The 19,930-nt window shown below is 40.9% G+C and overlaps 1 protein-coding gene across 1 annotated transcript in view; it reads right to left on the bottom strand.

The window, feature by feature from the left end:
* The window catches only part of TENM3 (teneurin transmembrane protein 3), a 694,478-nt gene that overhangs the window by 59,573 nt on the left and 614,975 nt on the right, over positions 1-19,930 (bottom strand). Inside the window, exons 14-17 of the mRNA XM_060136352.1 lie at positions 19,209-19,355; positions 5,575-5,791; positions 4,450-4,569; positions 3,391-3,652 (exon numbers count right to left, since the gene is read on the bottom strand). Of these exons, the coding sequence (XP_059992335.1) occupies positions 3,391-3,652; positions 4,450-4,569; positions 5,575-5,791; positions 19,209-19,355 (746 nt within the window). The remainder of the gene's footprint in view (positions 1-3,390; positions 3,653-4,449; positions 4,570-5,574; positions 5,792-19,208; positions 19,356-19,930) is intronic.

Here is a 19,930-nt window from a genome sequence, read left to right as displayed (position 1 = left end):
AATAAGACCCTAAAGAGTCACTAATCATAAACACGCATTTGAGATGTTATCTTATTCAATAATTAAAAATAACTCCTCTGCCAGCCCAATTTTTCTTCTCCTAAAAGCTTCTTGTCATTTATTCTGAGTTAATCACAGCTCAGGTGCTACTCCTCATACAGGAAATACTGTGACTGCTCCAGCAGGCTGACATGCAATGACTCGTTAGTTTATGGTCACTGTGGGTTCTCACTAACCCATCTTTCACGCCTATGGCCCTGAAGAATTAGAGCAGACATTTGTAAGACGGTTAGCTCAGCACAGCAATGTGGTCCAGGCCAAAGATCTGGACCACGCCAGCTGGCTCATTCAGGGATTAAACCTACTCCTAAAGGCAGGAATGATAGCAAAACAGACCAATTCATTTGGGTTAAACTGTAGCAAATTCCATATTCATGTTGGAAGGTAATAGCACATCCTCATAATTAGTTAAACACTGAGCTTCAACTCACCACTGATTTTTGATATGATGGTACATGAACTAATAGTTTCAAGTTGCGTAAATTTTCCCCCAGAGAACAACTAATGTGTTGTTGAATGCACGCAAAAGACACTCCCTATATACTTTTTGAATTGAAACGAGTGTAAAAAGTTAACATAATTACCTGCATAAGAATCATCTCCTTTACAAATTTAAAAAATCAAAGTCTTAACCCCACAATGTACGCATCGCTGTGCCTTGGTCAACGAATGCCAACAAATTTATCCTGACATATGCAAAATATATTATGCCAAAACATTACTTAAATGTTTTGAAAAATTTATGTTACATTGTGTATAAAATCTATCCAAACAATTCAGATTCTACTTACTAGTGATGCTATTAGTTTGTTTAATAATAATAGCTCTTCCCAGGCTTACGACATCTACCGTAAAGTGCAAGACTATCTATGTTTAAGAACCTAGCCCAGGAACTCACCACTTTCTCTACTAAGAATTAAATAGCATTCTCAAAGGCTGCCTCATACTGCTCTATGAATATTCATTATTCAGACTTAAAGGACTACTTTTTCGCTTAGAAAAATCTTAGAATAGTGATTCAGTGTTCAGTAGTGTTTCTCCTCCTTCCAGTTCCTCTCACGTGAAACGGTTAGGAATGATGTATATCTGTCATACAAATTTTTTTTTTAATTTATTTATTTTTGGCTGTGTTGGGTCTTCGTTGCTGCATGCGGGCTTTCTCTAGTTGCGGCGAGCGGGGGCTGCTCTTCGTTGCAGTGTGCGGGCTTCTCATTGTGGTGGCTTCTCTTGTTGCGGAGCATGGGCTCTAGGCACACGGGCTTCAGTAGTTGTGTCACGTGGGCTCAGTAGTTGTGGTTCACGGGCTCAGTAGTTGTGGTTCGTGGGCTCTAGAGCACAGGCTCAGTAGTTGTGGCTTGCGGGCTCTAGAGCGCAGGCTCAGTAGTTGCGGCACAGGCTTAGTTGCTCCGCGGCATGTGGGATCTTCCCGGACCAGGGCTCGAACCCGTGTCCCCTGCATTGGCAGGTGGACTCCCAACCACTGCACCACCAGGGAAGCCCTGTCATACAAATTTTAATAACTTAAGTAGAACCCATGCTACTGAGGGTATAGCTGTCACTTTCAATATAAACAATCACGCAGTTGGAAGTAGAACAAAAGAAGGGGCTAAACAAACTTCCATTTGGCCTGTGAGTCAGTGTTGGCAGGAAGCGGGATGCGATGCAATCTGGCAGATGAAGAAGGCATTGCTATGCTGTAATAGACACACCAGTTTATTACACTTGGCATTTTCCTTACCAGCAATGCTGACTGAATTCAGACACAGACTGTCTTAAGCAAAATAGTTTATGAAGATACAGAAACTTTCTAGAGCTCTATTAGACTTAGGGAAACGCTTACGTTTAAGATCGACAGTACTTTTGTAGGACTGTAGGGTACAGGGTGAATCATCTGAACAGAACTCACTGTTCTATATCACTGGGGTGAAATACCAATGGGTTAGTTTGAAAAATAGATTTTGTGACTCTTGAATGGCCCTGAAAATATAAGTGATTGAAACCTCAGGCATATAATTTATTTCCTCTTAATTTATTTCCAAAATAATTTCACATAAATTTGATAGGTTTTCCATAGGTAAGGCAGTCTTTCATGAATATATACTTCTGTGGTCTTCTAGGAGTTACTTCTGTATTTCAAAATATCATGTGTTATTCCTAATTTTAATAACTGATTACTGTCTTTGTCATCATTAGCCTATTTCCCTGTAACAAATATCTGCAATTTAGTTCACTAAAACGTGTTTCTCCTAGGTAATTTAATCTGACCATATTTCTTGCATTAGTGGGAAAAGTAAATCCAGCCCGAGCAGAAAAACCAACCATTAAGCCGATTTTTGCCAGCTGCCTGATCTGTAAGCTCCATCCTTGACTTGGTTAAACACGCGGAAACCACGTCCTCCCAGCTCTACCTCCAAATCTGTCTCATCCATTCCCTCTTCTTCATTTCCACAACCAGTGTGATTGGTGGGCCCTCTGCCTCGGGGTGCTGGGTCTGTATGGAAGTACAGTGAATACTATTCTGTTCACTGATCTGTCTCCTTCTATTATTTTATGCATTTTGTCACTTGAGTTAGCATTAGAGAAATGCTGAAAAATCTACATTGGCCCCCTGGTTCCATGTCATCTAAAGAATTCAAGGTATCCATTGTATGGTATTTCTGGGCCATTCATTATCTGGCCCCAGTCTTTCCCCATGAGTGTCCTACACCTTTAAATTCCTCACCAGTTTTTATACAACAGCATTTGTTTTTACCACCATGCTATTGCTCACACATTTTCTTCTATCTGGAATATCCTTTCCCCCCTTTGAAGGCCAGCCTCTTCAGTGATGTTTTCCTCAGCTTCCTTAGGAACTGACCTCTCTTTTGAACTTCCATAGTTCTTCATTCAAATCTTTATCACATGTAGAATGGCTTACAATAATCATTAAGCAGTAAAATATTGAGAGTAATGACCATGTACAGTAGCACTTGGTACAGTGTCAGTTAGGAGGTCAGGTACAGGCACTAAAACCTTTTTCCAATGAATGAATACATGAGCAAAGGCATTATTAGCTGTCGAGCTTAAGCTGTTTTCCCATTTGGCTACAATTAATACAAGATACAGATATAGCTTGAGGAAAAAGTATTTTTAATAGATCTTTAAGGAATAACTAGATATCTTACTATAGAAATACCTATCCTTGTACATACACACACCACATTCTATATGTCATTCTATAGAATTATTTAGGATAGCACTGGAATTCTGTAATCCTGTAAAAACATTCTTTGGAAACCCCATGATCTGAAAATGGTTTATATAAAAGCAATGCCTGCTAGAATATCCTACCTGTGTCTCGGGAATAATGGGACTGTCTTCAGGAGAAGATCTAAAAAAGGTGGATAAAGGTGACGACACAATGATAGGATTCGGCCTCACGAAGCCACTTAGATCACAGCTGGGAATGTCATTCTCCTCTTTCTTCATGACTAGGGTATCCATCACATAAAAGACATTCCATGGAATCCACACAGTATGATACTGAGTGAGGAACGGGGATCGTTCAAATACCAAAGTTAGAGAAGCCCCGCCATTCGCCACCAAGTCAAACCTAAGAAAAAACAAGACATGCTTAGTGAATTATCTGGATCTCATGCAACTCCAGTCACTCACCTCCCCAGATCAATATGCTTTATAAAGAAAAACTTCTTCTCTCAATGTTTATATGAAATAGTTTCAAATCTACAGGAATATTAAAAGAATTATACAATGACCATCCATACGCCCTTAACTTAGATTTACTAATTTATTAACATTTTTCCAAATTTGCTTTATCTATCTACCTATCTACTCCTTTTCCAGAACCATCTGAACGTAAGTTGTAGATATTACAAAATCTCACTTTCAAATATTTTAACATGAATCTTCTAAGACGAAGAACATTCTCCTATAAAACCACAACACTATTATTATGCCTTAGGAAATGAAATCAACTTTTAAAGACCTATCTGAGTATATAACTTTAAATTTCTGCCACCATGTACTGTCACAGATTTCTGGAGTCTAAAAGTTGTTGCATTTCCATATTAGAAGGGACAATAGAACATGCTGGGTGACACAAGCATGCCTAGTTTTTATTATTATTTTTTTTTGCGGTACGCGGGCCTCTCACTGTTGTGGCCTCTCCCGTTGTGGAGCACAGGCTCCAGACGCGCAGGCTCAGCGGCCATGGCTCACGGGTCCAGCCGCTCCGCGGCATGTGGGATCTTCCCGGACCGGGGCAGGAACCCGTGTCCTCTGCATCGGGAGGCGGACTCTCAACCACTGCACCACCAGGGAAGCCCAAGCATGCCTAGTTTTTATACTTAAAATACTTCAAACAGAGACAGGGTGTTGGGATTAACTTACATTCCATCCTGGCGGGTAATAGTATATCCATATTCTGGGTAATGGAAAAATGAGACATTCACTCCAATAAGTGGCGTTCCATCAGCAGTTAGTACTTGGCCTCTGATGACGGACGCAAGGCTGTGGGAAAAGTAGAACTAGAATGAACATTTGTCTTTTCAGGCCAACATTATCATGATGTAGAGATAATTCAATCTAAGGATAAAATAACACTATTGCATGCACTTATATTCACAGAAACCAGACCTGAAATACTCCCAAGACAATGTTCCTTCTAATTCATTGTAATCCACGTTCTTGAAATGTCTGGTGTTTACCAGGGGTTTTAATTCATTGCAATCTGGATTTTGGAGAGTTATCAAGACCAATAATTTAGAGATGAAGTTTTAAAATTATAAGCTGCAGTTTTTTCATGTCATATACCTGGTGCTTGCATGAAGGAAAGTATACTTTGCAATTAATTCGAAGGCAATTGGGAAATCTACAGGGACCAAAAAGTACAAGATTTAAGCAGGCAATAAGGAACATTTGTGAAACAACTTTTAATCAACTGCTGGGTCTAACTGCATTAATGCTATTAAACTGCTGCAGAACCAGGAGTTCTGGTGTAAATCATCTTCTTTTGCTCAGTGAGACACAAGACACCTGCTTTCCCTTACTGGTTTATTTTCGGGTCATTACTGCTCTGCAAAGCACCAGTCCAACAGCTTATGCAATCTTACTGCCATGCCGTTAGCAGTTCCATTACAGTATTTCATTATTTATATTATTTAGTGAGCTCAGCTTAAAAAAAAGTGCACTTCTGTTTTGCCTTTTGGAGTCTTTTCATTGCTTCTTTTGAAACATTTCCAACTGTGCTAACAAAAATCAACTAGTTAAATGAAGATTTATTGACTCCTTAATGGGATGTCCTGTTACGGTTCAGGTACTGAAATTGACAAAGTATGGGAACTATGTCAAAAATGCTTGAGATGCGAAGTTTGGTGAAGGATGTGCCAAACGAGGAGAAACTGCCTTTTAAAGAAAGCACTTTCCTCAAATTCACAGTCATCAGCATTTCATATAAAGGGCTTCTCACTGATGATAGTATCACTACAAGTCTATGTAAGGAAAAGCTGCATTAACCTCTTATTGAAAGGACTGTCTCCGGGTATGACATGGGTGCTATCAGATCCTATGAGAAAACTGATTCGGTCATAGAAGGGTTTGGCAGCTTGCTGAGATGGTGATTGTAAGCTTTGGCTAATGATATCCTGGGGATCAGGTAATCCGCGACAGTAGGGCTGATTTTGGCAGGAACTCTGTAAACAGCAGTCAGGATCCATGCAGTCAATGAGTCCATCTGTAGACAGAAACGGAAACCAGTAAGCGAACTCCTCTTTTTCTGCCGTGATGTAGAGCACGTTTTGTTTGTTGACTGGCTTTTTCCACATCAAATGATTCGCTCCCCCTATCTGATAGTCATTTCTAGGAGGCATACTTTTTGAAACCAAATGAAATACAATACCTGCAGTTGCTTTCATAGACAGTAAATGTCTGGATTGAAGATGGCTGAAAAAAAATCATATAATGTTGATTCTGAGTAAAAAATAAAAAATGACTGTTTAGAACAATCCATCACATGCAGACCCCGTCTTATTGCTCTTCACAGATATTGAGTTTTTTACAAATCGGAGGTTTGTGGCAACCGTGTGGAGCAAGTCTATCGGTGCTATTTTCCCAACAGCATTTGCTCACTTCGTGTCTCTGTTACATTTTTGTATTTCTCGCGATACTCCACTTTTCCATTATTATTATATTTGTGATGGTCACCTGTGATCACTGAGCTCTGATGTTACTATTGTAACTGTTTTGACGTGCCAGGAGCTGTGCCCATACACAACGGTGGACTTAATTGGTAAATACTGTGTGTGTTCAGACTGCTCCACTAACCGTCTGTTCCCCCATCTAAAATTTGGGAAAAGGTCAGAATATGAAAGTCCGTGAAATACATAGACAGAGTAACATATAATGAATAAGATTAGCCAACCACCTTTCAAGGAAACCATTTTCCCAGGGATGGTAAAGTGTTTTCCGTATAAAATTAAGGCATTGCTCATATTTTAAACAGGAACCTGAGCTCTTAATACACATCCTTTAAAATGCAGATGTTAATAAAAATGTGGCTAATGTAAATAGGCCATAATATTGGAAATGATAAGAAACCTATCACTAAAAATGGACCTACACTGTTGGTGACATAACAAGAGTAATGGGTAGAATCTTCCAGAGCATTCTCCAGGAATATCAGAAGGAAACTACATTCAATGCCCCATGTAAGAATTTTGTTTGAAACATTTAAACCATCCCATTAGCAGATAAGAGTCAGGTTATGATGGTTGATGACATTATCCTTTAAGGTCATTTTTCAGTGACCAGTTGATACATGAAGTTTGGTCTGCTTGGCAATTTCATTTCTCAATGTAGATTAATAAAAACATTAGTTTCCGAAGACTTTAATTACCTTTGGGAGAACAGACAAAAAATCATTATAAAATCTTCACACCTAAGTTTTAGGTCTTGGTGTGACCCTATTATGGCAAACTCAGCTGAAAATATCTAGCTGACCTATATATTTTATTTACACAAGTGTTTTGAAATAACTTTTATTTTTAGAAAAACCACACTAGTCATTTTTTTATTTTTGCTTTAGGCTACTCTTATTAATAGAACATAAGCTTGCCCATTCATTATCTGACAGCAAACTGAGACAAAAGAAAACAGACTAAATTGAATTATATTGCCCAGTCTAGAATTAGGTCAACGACACAGATAAGGTAAGAAACAGGAGATGAGGAGCCTGGCTCCCACCTGAAGAACGTTGTCAACACTTGTGGTTTCTCCTAACACTCATTCCCCCTTGTTTGTGCAACAGCTCTGAACTTCCATTTGGGTACCCAGTTCTCCCCAACTCTCAAGTCTACGTGCATATTTCCCTTTGCGCTTGGTTCAGAAATGTACACGTGACCTAACTTGTGAAGCCAGATTGAATTTCAGGAACTATCTAAAAAGCAATCCTGCCCCATCAGCTCCCATCCCCCCAGGCTTGGAGCTGTAAGGCTGTGAGGCCAGGGTTGCTGCATCCCTCTTGCTGCCACTACAGCAGAACCTGTCTGGGAACGGAGTCATCCCAGAAGAGGCAAAGTCAAGAGCTGGAGACCTAAGACAACAGGTCATAGTGACACCTTTGGGGCTTTTGCAATAAGCTGACCCTGACCTCCTGAACTTTTCAGTTCTAGAAGCCAAAGCATTGCCTTCTTCCTTAAGCCTGTTTGGGTTGTGGCCTTTCTGTCACTTGAAACTGAAAGAGATGCAGTTTATCCAGAGACATTAACTAAAAATCTCACTATTTCCCTTATAGTTGAAAAAAAAGGCTTAATACGTAAATATTGGAATTAAATGTATGGTGTTGGACTCTTTTTACATTACTATTTTAACTTTTTGACACCATAATTTGACATGAAAATGTATGAGTCAGAATTTCTGATAAGTAGATCTTATTACATAGTTTTTTTATTATAGCTACATTTTCATGTAGATGTCTCTTATATTTCTAAAAAATGGGTTAATTACTTGAAACTGTATATTTATTCTTTGACAAAAATTTAAAATCATGTTTAAGAAAGTCAAATGAAACTGAGCTTTGAAATTTCATAGAAATTTATCAAAATATTGCTTTCTTAGCCAAAAGGCCACAAAGATAAAAAATGTCTAAATATTCTTCAATATTTCTAGTGGAAGAAAGATGAAACTATGATAGAGGCTTATTTTTCAAGAGGATATGTTATAATAATGCAATATATTGCATTTTTCTCCATCTGTCTCAAAGAAATAGAAGCATAGTTATGAAGATTCAGATTTTTAAAATCGTAGATGGTTGACCTATTGCCCCTAAATCATTTTTAGCTTCAAAAAACAATTGAAAAAACCCCATTCAGTAACAATTCATGATCATATGTTGAGACTTCATGAGGAATCTTTTTTTTTTTTTTTTGCGTTACTGGGGCCTCTCACTGTTGTGGCCTCTCCCGTTGCGGAGCACAGGCTCCGGATGCGCAGGCTCAGCGGCCATGGCTCACGGGCCCAGCCGCTCCGCGGCATGTGGGATCTTCCCAGACCGGGGCACGAACCCGTGTCCCCTGCATCGGCAGGCGGACTCTTAACCACTGCGCCACCAGGGAAGCCCCCATGAGGAATCTTTAATCTGTTTTATGATGTATCTAAGAGCTCTGACTCCATGGATTTAGAATGGGGTGTGCATATGCTTGGGAGAGTAATTCCACACAAATATTTTATATTCTTACAGGTTTTTCCCTTACGTTCGTTTTTTAACATAAGTAGAAACTACTTAACAGTGAAAGTACTTCCAAACATTATATTTTATCTCCATTAATCTGGTAATTAAGGGTTAAATTCCCCCCCCCCACTTTGTCCCCTATAATATCCCCGCAGTGTCTTCCTTTAGGCACTATATGGTACAGCTGGCCAAAGAGGAATGCTCAAATTTCATCATTCATCTTTGTTAGTTTATAAAAAGCAAACATGCATCTGGCATGTAGTCTGCAGGTCATAAAACTGCATGAGATCGACACCTTCTGAACTAATCAGTTGGGAATGCATTTCTACAAGCCTCTCTGCTAACGTCAATCAGAGAAAGAATCTCATTTTCAACAGCCGAGTTGCAGGGACACACGGTTTGTTATTTTTCTGCAGAGTTTATCAGTGACTTGCCCAAGCAAGTGACGGATGGTTATGAATCTGGCTTTCTATAACTCGAGAAAACACTTTTCATTCTTTATCTATACTCACGTGGCTAGGGCTATCTAGTAAAACTAAGCTGATTACCCACTTGCCCAAATGTATACGGTAGTAAAAGTGACTTCGTGGAAGAGCTTCTCAAAATCATCAACGTTCCATTCTAGTCTCAGGAATATTAGGTCGGCTTAAATTGAGATTGGTGTGGAAGCCTTAGCTAATAGAATCAACCGTAAAAAAATCTAAAGAAAATCAGAACTGTTCAAAACCCGCTGAATAACAACTCCAATGATCAGTTAAGAGCCCCTCTTTCTCCTGGTTAGGCTTTGCAATGTAAGTGGTACTTTGATAAGGACAATGAGTATGCTTCCTTCCACTTAATCCTCAATGTTATTGTTCTGTTATCATTTCAAAACATGTTCTCATCTTTCTTAACCCTTTCATTGGTTTGTAACAGTGGCTGGCAAACTTATTTCATAAAGGGCCAGATAAAAAATATTTCAGACTTTGTGGACCATATAGTCCCTGCTACAAGTATTTAACTCTGCCTTTAGAGCTCTAAAGCAGCCAGAGACAATATGTAAATGAGTGGGTGTGACTGTGTCTCAATAAAACTTTATTTACAAAAACAAGCTTTGGCCCAGGGGTAATAGTTTGCCAACCTCTAGTCTTGCTTTAAAGTTTCTACCCTGCCCTATTTCCTTATAGTCTCTAAATCATTCTTGATTTTTTTTCTGGCAAATTTAATGCCTATTTTGCTAGATAATTAAAATGTCTGACTCCATCTTTTCCTAGTTTACCCTCCATGCTGGCTTTGATCTGCTTCTGTCTTTTAAGCAGCTATGGATATTTTGACTTGTTTTTTAAAACCCTGACATACTGACTGGATAAAAAGTCATGAATTTCCTTTGACTGAATTTTCATCTTTACTCGAAAGATAATTAATTAATGCCCACTGCCCTTCCCCACAGTATTTGGAAGCCCCTCCCCCACCTTCAACTTGGAGGTAGAGGTAGAAATTCTCATGCAGTGTTTTATCTGTGGATTTTAGAATTTTCAAAGTGTACGGGTATACCTTTTGTTGCTCTTTTAAGTCACCATTCTGTACCATGCATGAAATTCACTTATTACTGAATTGGGATCATGTTTGGTTTTCTATATCTTCTTAGTTTGTCTACAGCAGAGCTTTCTTGGTGGCTTTATTCTCTCTATGTTCACAACATTTCAAGGCTAATGACTCCAGGCTGATCATTCTCCTGAACTCCAAATCCACAACCGGTCTTCTAGATATTTCCACTTGGATATTACACGGGCATCGAAAACTTAACACACGTCTAAAGCACAGCAAATATGATCTTCTCTGAACACTCGCTTCCTCTGCATTTCCTATTTCAAGGAATGGTTCCACCATCCACTCACCCAGTTTCTCAAAGCAGAAACCTGAATGTCAACCTTGATTCCTCTTCTCCCTTTTTCTCTGCACCTAATCAATGACCAGATCCTCATTTTCTCCACCCCAAACATCTCTTGAATCAGTCTATTTCTTTCCATTTCACTGAAACAACCGTTTAGACCACATGGTCACTCCCTGACAAGATCTCAACAAGGGGTTGGTTTCCCAGGTGCCAGCCTTCTCCTAGCTATTCATTCTCAACACTTAAATGAGTAAGCTTGGTAGAAATCAAATGTGGTTATTTCACTTCTCTAGCTAAAATACTTCCTTTAATTGGTCCCTGCTGCTTTCTGAGTAGTTAGAACTCCTTAACCTGGCTTACAAGACCTTTGTGATTATTATTTCCTCTGCCAGGAGACTTCTCACCTGCTCTCTTATCCCCCTCCCCAATTCCTTTAGCAATCAGCTCAGACAATGGTCTCACGAAGTTCCTTGAGGGCTAATCTAGTTCACTGTTGTAGCACCAGAATTTAGGACACATACTTCTTGGCACCAAGTACGCATACAATAATTTTGCTGAATGAAGTGAAGAATCAATTCAGTTCCTAGAGATTATGAGATCTAAACAGGTCAAAATGATGTCTTAAAAGCACAGCAGAGACACGTGCTGATTTTCTTTCATCACCTTTTTCCTGCCCTCAGACACTATGCTAATCCTTGAATTCCTGTTTCTATTTTTACTCTAATAGGTATCTTTACATGTTCTTGATGAACTGGACATTAAGCAATCCATAAATTACAAAAAGTATTAGAAGAAATTATAGGAAATACTACACGTAAGTACAACTTATGTATGTACTTATAAAGACACACAACCCAGAATTCATGAAGGAAAAGTTAAACCTTATAAACATTTACCTTGTAAAATTTTATCGTTTGAAAATTTCCGCATGATGAAAGACACCATAAACAAAGTTAAAAGATAACAAAAACTTGGGATAAAATATCTGCAACACACCTCATAAAGAACTGATAAGAAGAATATACAAAGAACTCCTAAAAATTAAAAAGAAAAAGTCAAGTAACTCAATAGAAAAAAATGGTCAAGAAAAATAAATTAGCAAAAGAAGAAATGCAAACTATCAAGGAACATATATAAAGATAATCAATCTAACTAGTAATTGGGGAAATGCAAATTAAACAATAAAAATGGAGTCATTTCCACCCAGCAGACAAAATTCATATTTTTCATTTTGTTGGACAACTTTGCTTATGTACAATGATCATGTACAGATCATGAACATGGGGAAGATAAGCGCTATCCTACGGATGAAGTGCACAATGGCGAAACTCACTTGCAAGGCAATTGGCAGCAGCTACCAGAATTACAAATTAAAATACCCCGTGACCCAGCAATTTCATTTCTAAAAATCTGTCCCAAAGAAATATTTGTACATTTACACAGATTTATATGCAGGTATACACACACAGGTTCACTACAGATTTGTCTTATATATTAAGAGCAAAAACAAAGAGAAACAACTAAATAATTATTAATTAGTAGTGGTAAAATTCATTAGGACAACCGTGTTTCTATTATAAAGTAGGAGATAGGCCTATATGTACTGACATGAAAAAATCTCTAAGTTACCTTCTTTGGCAGAATCAAATTTAGAACAGTACATATTCCGTTTACGTTTAAAAACATAAATGTGCATCTAAATTCACTGAAGGAGGCATAGAAACACGTACTCTTTAAGTTGTTGACAGTGGTTACTCCTGACAATGAGAATGTAGCACTTGTGTATGGTTACTAGTAATAACCCCCCCAGGAATGCAGAGGTTCTTACATGGAGAAAGGGGACACTTTCTAAAGAGGTTCTGTGCGATGCCCTTTGTTCCACTGTGAACCTTGCAGTGGCAGCAAATGGTAATGGGTGTGAAATACAGGGGAGACTTTTAGTTCCAGACTGTGTGGCTCTGATTTTCCTCTCCTTCTAAAACTCATTCAAAAAACAGTGATCAAACCCCATGTTCCTTTTGTACTACCAGGAGGCTACTGGGGTCCTTTGCTTCTGAGAGCACAAGCTGGACTTTTCTTTCCTAGAAGGGGATTCCCAGGGCTCTAAAACTTCTGTGGATAGTAAAAGGGTTCAGAGTAACCTGAATCTCTCCCTATAGTAGGATCTCATAGGGTCTTTCAAATGAATAGTAATTCCCCCTGCCCCAAATCATCCGCCAGGTTAACGTATTTTAAGGCTCTGAGACTGAGTGCCATTCTATATTCTGATATCTGGATTCTTTTTAAGAAGTACTTAGGAACTCTTGTAATTTCCTCCCTTCCCTCCCTCCCACCCTCCCTCTTTCTTCTTTTTTTAAACCATTTTTCCCCCCTCTTCCTATTTCTGTTACTATTTTATTTAACTTTTATTTTTCAATATGTTTTTTGGAGAACACAATTGTCTCATCCTCCTGCTAGGACTTCTTAAAAATCTATTTTCAAATATTTCCCTATTTTCATTTGGTAAATCTCCAAACTTAGACCAGCTCTGTCCATTCATCACACTCATTCTGAGGCTTACGTTAAAATTTCATTCATTGTTTCCCTCCTCATTTTCACTGCTAGCACACTCCTGCTTTCTCCTGCAGTTTGGATCTTTCGTTTGTATTTTTCTTCCTTCCTTTCTCTCTCTCTCTCATTACGGTTTCTTTTTAATTTCTAAATAAGCTCAGTTGAATCTGAGCTTATTTAGAAATTAATTCAGTTGAATTGTAATCTCTACAATTATCAACCTCTGAAGATGTAAAAAAAGCCTGTTTTACATACATCTTCCTGACATCTAGCCCCACAAAGTAGCAACTCTGAAGGACAAAGAACAACTCTATCTACTTACAAGTAAGATGCATCTTTCCTGGCAGGATTTATACTTTGACACTCTACCATCTTGCACAAAATTTAGGAAGAGGCTTTAAGTCATTCTTGGGCCCTCAACCATCCAATATGCAGGAGAGGGCTTGCATCCCATGCCTCTGGTCCCCACAGGGGAGCTATCCACTGGAGGACCAGACAGGGAAGCAAGATGTCAAAGGAAACTCTGATGAGATCTCCCGAATGAGAAGGACAACAGGAACATGGTAACCACTGCCAGAGACAATATATTTTGGAGAAATCATCTCATTAATAAGCGTCTTGAGTCTCTAAAACACAGAGCTTTCTCTGGCTAGCTGTTACACTTTGATGCTTCCACAGCAGGACCACCATATGGGGAGCTGCTGAAAGCCAGGACACCCCTATTGAATGGGGCCACCATATGGGGAGCTGCTGAAAGCCAGGACACCCCCTATTGAATGGGGCCACCATACGGGGAGCTGCTGAAAGCCAGGACACCCCCTATCGAGTGAGACTTGTCGTAGGGTGACCAGGTGAAACTGACGATGCGCACAGAAGCATTTGGGAGAGAACCGAGAGCTGCCTCGTCAGTCTCAGGCGTGGAGAGCCTGTCAGGGGAGGCTCACCACGGGTTTCCTTGTTCTCAAGTGAGAAGGCTGGAATTTGGCGGGGAAGGGAGGAGAGAGAGACTAGAAGATTCCTTCTGAAACTAACAGAGTGCTACTAGCCATATGAAATGGTGATTGGAGTACACTGTCTGGTTACACTAAAGCCAAACGCTATCGACAGCTGTTTCATTCCGATAGTGGAGTGTGTTTCTCCGCCTACCCACCATCCTTGCCCCTTTATTCTGGAACAGAACTTCAGTTTCCTTGTAGGGCAGGTGACCTAATTCAGACCAATGAGAGTCGGGCTCAGGCCAGGCCCAGGTCGCATGTAACCATTGAAAAAGGTGTCCTCCCTGCACTGGGCTTGTTATGCTAGAGGAACGTAAACCTCGAGCTGGTGGGAGAGACATCCCGAGAATGGTGGCCGCATAGAACAAGCAGAGTTGACAGATGATTAACCCAGATATGTGTTACCACTGTCTGTACGCCTAGGTGCAGTTCTCTCCAAATTTGTCAGTTATATAAGCTGAGGATGGGGCAGTGTGGAGTCACTGTCTTCAACCCCACTCCAGACACACAGTATTTACTAGGGATCAGTTCCCATCTCTTCACCTGTCTTTTCTCTGATCTTAGCGACTTCACCAGCAGAGTGAGTTCCGGGATATGAACAAGACGTGGCTCGGTCTAGAGGGAGGATGCCTTTGTAGGTGAAGATAAAGCTGAAGAAATATGTAAAAGCCAAGTGGAGGCCTGCAGCGTGGATCCCTTGCTCAGAAACCGTTTCCAATGAGAAAAGGGTATCTTGTCCTTGCTTCCAAAGTGCCTACAGGCCCTGTGTGGAGATGTTCGCCACAATTCGCTGGTCCAGTGACCACAAGTTTCTGACGTCCACTGTGCGATTTAAAAGTTGACTCTCCCATAGCCCACCTCTGCCCTGATGTCTGCTCCAGCTGCCTCTGTGCGACACCTGGAGCTCAGATTTGAGAAGCAAAGGGGGAGACACCTTGTTGAGTCCACAGAGGGTGGGGATCTTTGTCAAGGCCTTTATGGTGGGTAAAAGATGGTCTTAGTTCTGAAAAGCTAATGAGTCTGTGTATGCAACAGCTATTTATTTGAGCCTGAAAGAAACAAGGTCCGACTGAACAGGAGATTTACTTCTCATGACCACGCAGGTGCTGCGAGAGTAGCTAGAGCCCCTCCGGAGGCTACCTTATTGGTAGCCCACCTCTCTTGGTCCTCATTGCAGATTCCCCTCGAAGCCTGCTCTTCCTCATGCCTGTTAGAGACATAAAGGGGAAGCTGGCTCCACAGGCAGAGAGGGTCACCTATTTTTTTAAAAAATAAATTTATTTTATTTATTTTTGGCTGCGTTGGGTCTTTGTTGCTGTGCACGGGCTTTCTCTAGTTGTGGCAAGCAGGGACTGCCTTCATTGCAGTGTGCGGGCTTCTCATTGCGGTGGCTTCTCTTGTTGTGGAGCACGGGCTCTAGGTGTGTGGGCTCAGTAGTTGTGGCATGCGGGCTTCAGTAGTTGTGGCTCACGGGCTCAGTAGTTGTGGCTTGCGGGCTCTAGAGCACAGGGTCAGTAGTTGTGGTGCATGGCTTAGTTGCTCCGTGGCATGTGGGATCTTCCCGGACCAGGGCTCCAACCGTGCCCCCTGCATCGGCAGGTGGATTCTTTGTTTAGTGAGATCCATAGGTTGAGGATCTTTAGGCTTAGGCAGTAGAAATGCGGTGAAGCGGATTTGGTAAAGGAAGGTATATTTTGGAGGCGAAGGAAGATGCTTGGCATAAGAAAAAAATATTTATTTCACCGTATGTGGCTGTCCTTTCTAAAATTTTTAAATATATCTTTTTCAGTTCTGGGAATAGTAAGCAACTTTCTTTGTGTGTGTGTGTGTGTGTGCGTGTGTGCGTGCGTGCGTGCGTGTGTGTGTGTGTGTGTGTGTATGTTCTGCAAAGTTCTTAAAGTTGTGTTCTACAAAATTACTCAGACTAGACTAGCAGCTATTCGTATGATACGTTTAATTTCTGATTCGGGCTAAATCAACCTCTCTTCATCTTCTCCTCCTTCTTAGTTACTTAATGTGTTAAATCAAATTACTTATAGCTACTTTCTGGCTAATTCACCATTTTGACACCAAACTTAGTTTAGACAATAGATCTCTAATGGTACAGTTCCTACGTATCATAGAATCTCAAGTATAGTCCTTATTTTAAGCATTCTGTTTTATTGTCCTCATATAATGATAATGATATCCTTAATTGCCAGATTATGTGTCTTGAGTTGGGGCTTGGTGTGGAAAGTATTGTCTGTATACACACAGCCCACGCTTAAGTTCAAGGAACCCTCTAGCTTGGGTTATAAGGCGCCCAGGTCACAATCTCAGGATATAATAAAGCTGGCACTGAGATTCCTTCTCAGAAGATCAACAGAATTAGGCTAGGGACAGGAATACACATTATATGAGCTAAGTAGAGAATCCACAGGAGGTCGTCTATCCGCTCAGACTTCCCCTTGGAGAGGCACATCTAGAGACAGCCTAGCTTCAGGCTAAGAAGAATAAACAAGGGGGAAACGAGGCCAATTCACAGCTGATAAATTTTGAGGAAAGAGCGAAACCTCCTCAGCTGACAGCAATACTAAAGAGTTGATTAGCCCCTCAGTTACTCTGCAGCGTCTCTGCAGACTCGGCCCTGCAGTTTGCTTCCCTCTGCAAGAGTCTGCAACCTCCTCAAGGTAAATCTTTTAGAAGACAAGTGTGAAATTTCTGATCAAGGAGGAAGGGAAGGGACTTCCCTGGCGGTCCAGCACTCCGCGCTTCCACTGCAGGGGCACGGGTTCGATCCCTGGTCGGGGAACTGAGATCCCGCATGCTGTGCGGCAAAAGAATAAACAATAAAAGAGTAAAATTAAAACAAACGGAGGAGGGGGAGCTCTTCTTCCTCCCTGGGCAACAGAGCACAGTGGGGTAGGGGCTCCTTGGGGGAAAGCAAGGAGGAGAGTTGCCGTCTGGGCTGGGGGTCAGAGAGGACTGATGCTGTGGTTCCTAAGACAGGCACATGGGCGCGCTGAGGAGGGGCCGGGGCAACTGCATATCGTTAGGCAGGAGGGGCTGCGAGGGCTAAGGACCGCCTAAATCTGTCAGGAGCAGACAGCAAAGGAGGCTTCAGCTCAGAACCAGTGGCTCAAGTTTCTCGAGAGCCCAGGTTAAAAGGAAACAGGGAAAAGAGTGACCAATGTGCTAGAATGAAAGGGGAGAATTGCAACTCTTAGGAAGTTGAGACACAAATAACGTTTGGTTTCAGAATGACTGTAGTGTGTGTGTGTGTGTGTGTGTGTGTGTGTGTGTGTGTTGGGGGCAATGGGGAGAGCTGACAGTTGGTTCTGGCGCTGTGCTTCTGAGAGAGCAGTACAGGGCAGGCCTTGTTTTTACTGTGTTTCCCTTTATTGTGCTCCAAAGATATTGCATTTTTCATACATTGAAGGTTTGTGGCAACTCCGCATGAAGCAAAGACCATCGCGCCGTTTTGCCAACAGCATTTGCTCACCTTGTGTCTCTGTGTCACGTTTTGGTAATTCTCACAATATTTCAAACTTTTTCATTATCATATCTGTGATGGTGATCTATGATGGTTTTTTGATGTTTGATGTTACGACTTTGATGTTACAACTTGCTTAAGGCTCAGATGACGGTTAACACTTTTTAGCAATATTTTTATATTAAGGTATGTACACTGTTTTTTAGACATAAGGCTATCGCCCACTTAACAGACTGCAGTATAGGGTAACTTAACAGTGTAGGGTAAACATAACTTTGATATGCACTGGGAAACCCCACAATTAGTGGGACTTGCTTTATTCTGGTACTTGCTTTACTGCAGTGCTCTGGAACCGGACCCGCAACATCTCCGAGGTCTGCCTGAAGTTAGGTCCACTCTATTTGGAAAGGAAAAGGCCATTCAACCTTCTCTGACAACCTTTTATGAATTTCACCCAGTCAAGGGGAGCACTTTTGAAAGCAAAAGAAGGAAAATAGGATAATAATAGCTGCTACTTACAATATAATATATCCCCGGCAATACACTAAGTACTTTACAAACATTCTCTAGCTTAATCCTTCCAGAAACTTCTTTATCACTTTTTTATACATGAAGCAACTGAAATGTAAAGGGATAAGAACCTTGTCTAAGGTCACATAAGCACTACGAGTTGGAGGGAAGATCTGACTCTAAACCTGCACTTTTAAGCAACACTATATTGCCCACGTGGACACTCCCAAAAGGGCAGGTGGAATGAAGGTGGGGGTAGGGAAACACACACTAACCCATACAGCAGGTGACCACAGAGGTCCAGACAGAAACTGAATCCTTCCAAAAACCTCAGTCCCTAAGGGACACCAAAACTGAACAGCTCCAGGGGCAAGTCCTCCATCACTGGAGACAAACACTAACTCTCAGTTCTCTATTCTCTGAAATTGAAATACACTAGCACGGAGGATGTGCGCAACGGGGAAAATAATTATTTCTTAACCCTGGGCTTTATGGGGTGGAATATCATAATCCTTTTCACAGGGTGTAAAGTTAAGGATAAAAAGACACTGGAAAGAAAAAATAGACACTGGAAGTACAGCTTCAAGGGGATTGCTTTCTGTTCCTTTTTTTTTTTTTTCTTTTCATCCAGGCCTTCCAACAGAAGAGCTTGGGAGCTGTCTTGCACCTTTTGGAATGTTGCATTATTAAAATACTGCTTTAGAGCTCCCAATCTACAGGGTCCTAAAAACTGCACCAAGGAGAACTGTCACCTGGAGATTACCACGAGGAATGGAGAACAAGGTACATTACACGGTAGCTTGGTTACCTTGCCTTTTCCCTGAATGACGATAATCTTGCATTTGTCTCAGGGAAAATAGGGAGCAAAATCACCCTATCAGCACTCACACATTTTTCAAAAAATTTATTTTTTGGGGATCGGATTTTTTTTTTCTTTTTTTGGCAACAGATAACCAGGTACCCGTGAGAACTCATAAACCTGAGTTCCAGCACAGGCTCGCTTTCCTGCTCAGCGTCTCTTACCTCCCTCATTGTCCTTGCTATCTGTGCAGAGGGTCTCCATGGCCACGTCACACCCTGCTCCCCTCCACCCTGGCTGGCAAACACAATGCCAGCCGTTTTGGTCCAGTGTGCATCTTCCATTGCTGTTGCACAGACCGGGGCACCCCTCTGTCAAAAGAGACAAAGAAGGACAACAGAAGTGATTTGAGTATTGAAAGTTTTTGCACCTCAAATAAACAAATGAGGGACACTTAGTGGGAACAGGCCTTTTGAAACAGCACAAATACTGTAATTGCACATGGATAGAAACAGCAACATTATCTAAGGAATCTCATTCTTATCCAAGTGGCATCTTTGATTGGCCTGACCCTTGAGACACCACTTACCTGTGCAGGACAGAAATACCTGCAATGATCCACTAAATTCCTGCAGGCCAGACAAAATTAACTTAAATTTTTTTTCTTTAGCAAAGCGACAAGGTTGGTTGTAAGGTGTGAAAAAGCGTCACAACAAGACCATCTCAGAAGCCCTAGAAGAGACCTTCAATCTGTTGTAAACAACACTGGCTTTCTTAAAAGCGCCTTGTTGCTTTCAAAAATTCCCTCTAATTTCGAAGCATGAAAGCGGGTATGAGGATATGAATGATGTTGAAAAGAGAACATTAATTTTATCTGGCCTCAGAGTTGCCGTATATTCATGTGAAATTACAGTGCATTAAATAACTGCACAAAGTATAGGCCAGT

Source organism: Lagenorhynchus albirostris, chromosome 21 (genome assembly GCF_949774975.1).
Source record: "Lagenorhynchus albirostris chromosome 21, mLagAlb1.1, whole genome shotgun sequence".
In the NCBI taxonomy this organism is placed as follows: Eukaryota; Metazoa; Chordata; class Mammalia; order Artiodactyla; family Delphinidae; genus Lagenorhynchus; species Lagenorhynchus albirostris.
Note: the sequence above shows the minus strand (reverse complement) of the source record. Positions and strands in the feature narration are given on the sequence as shown.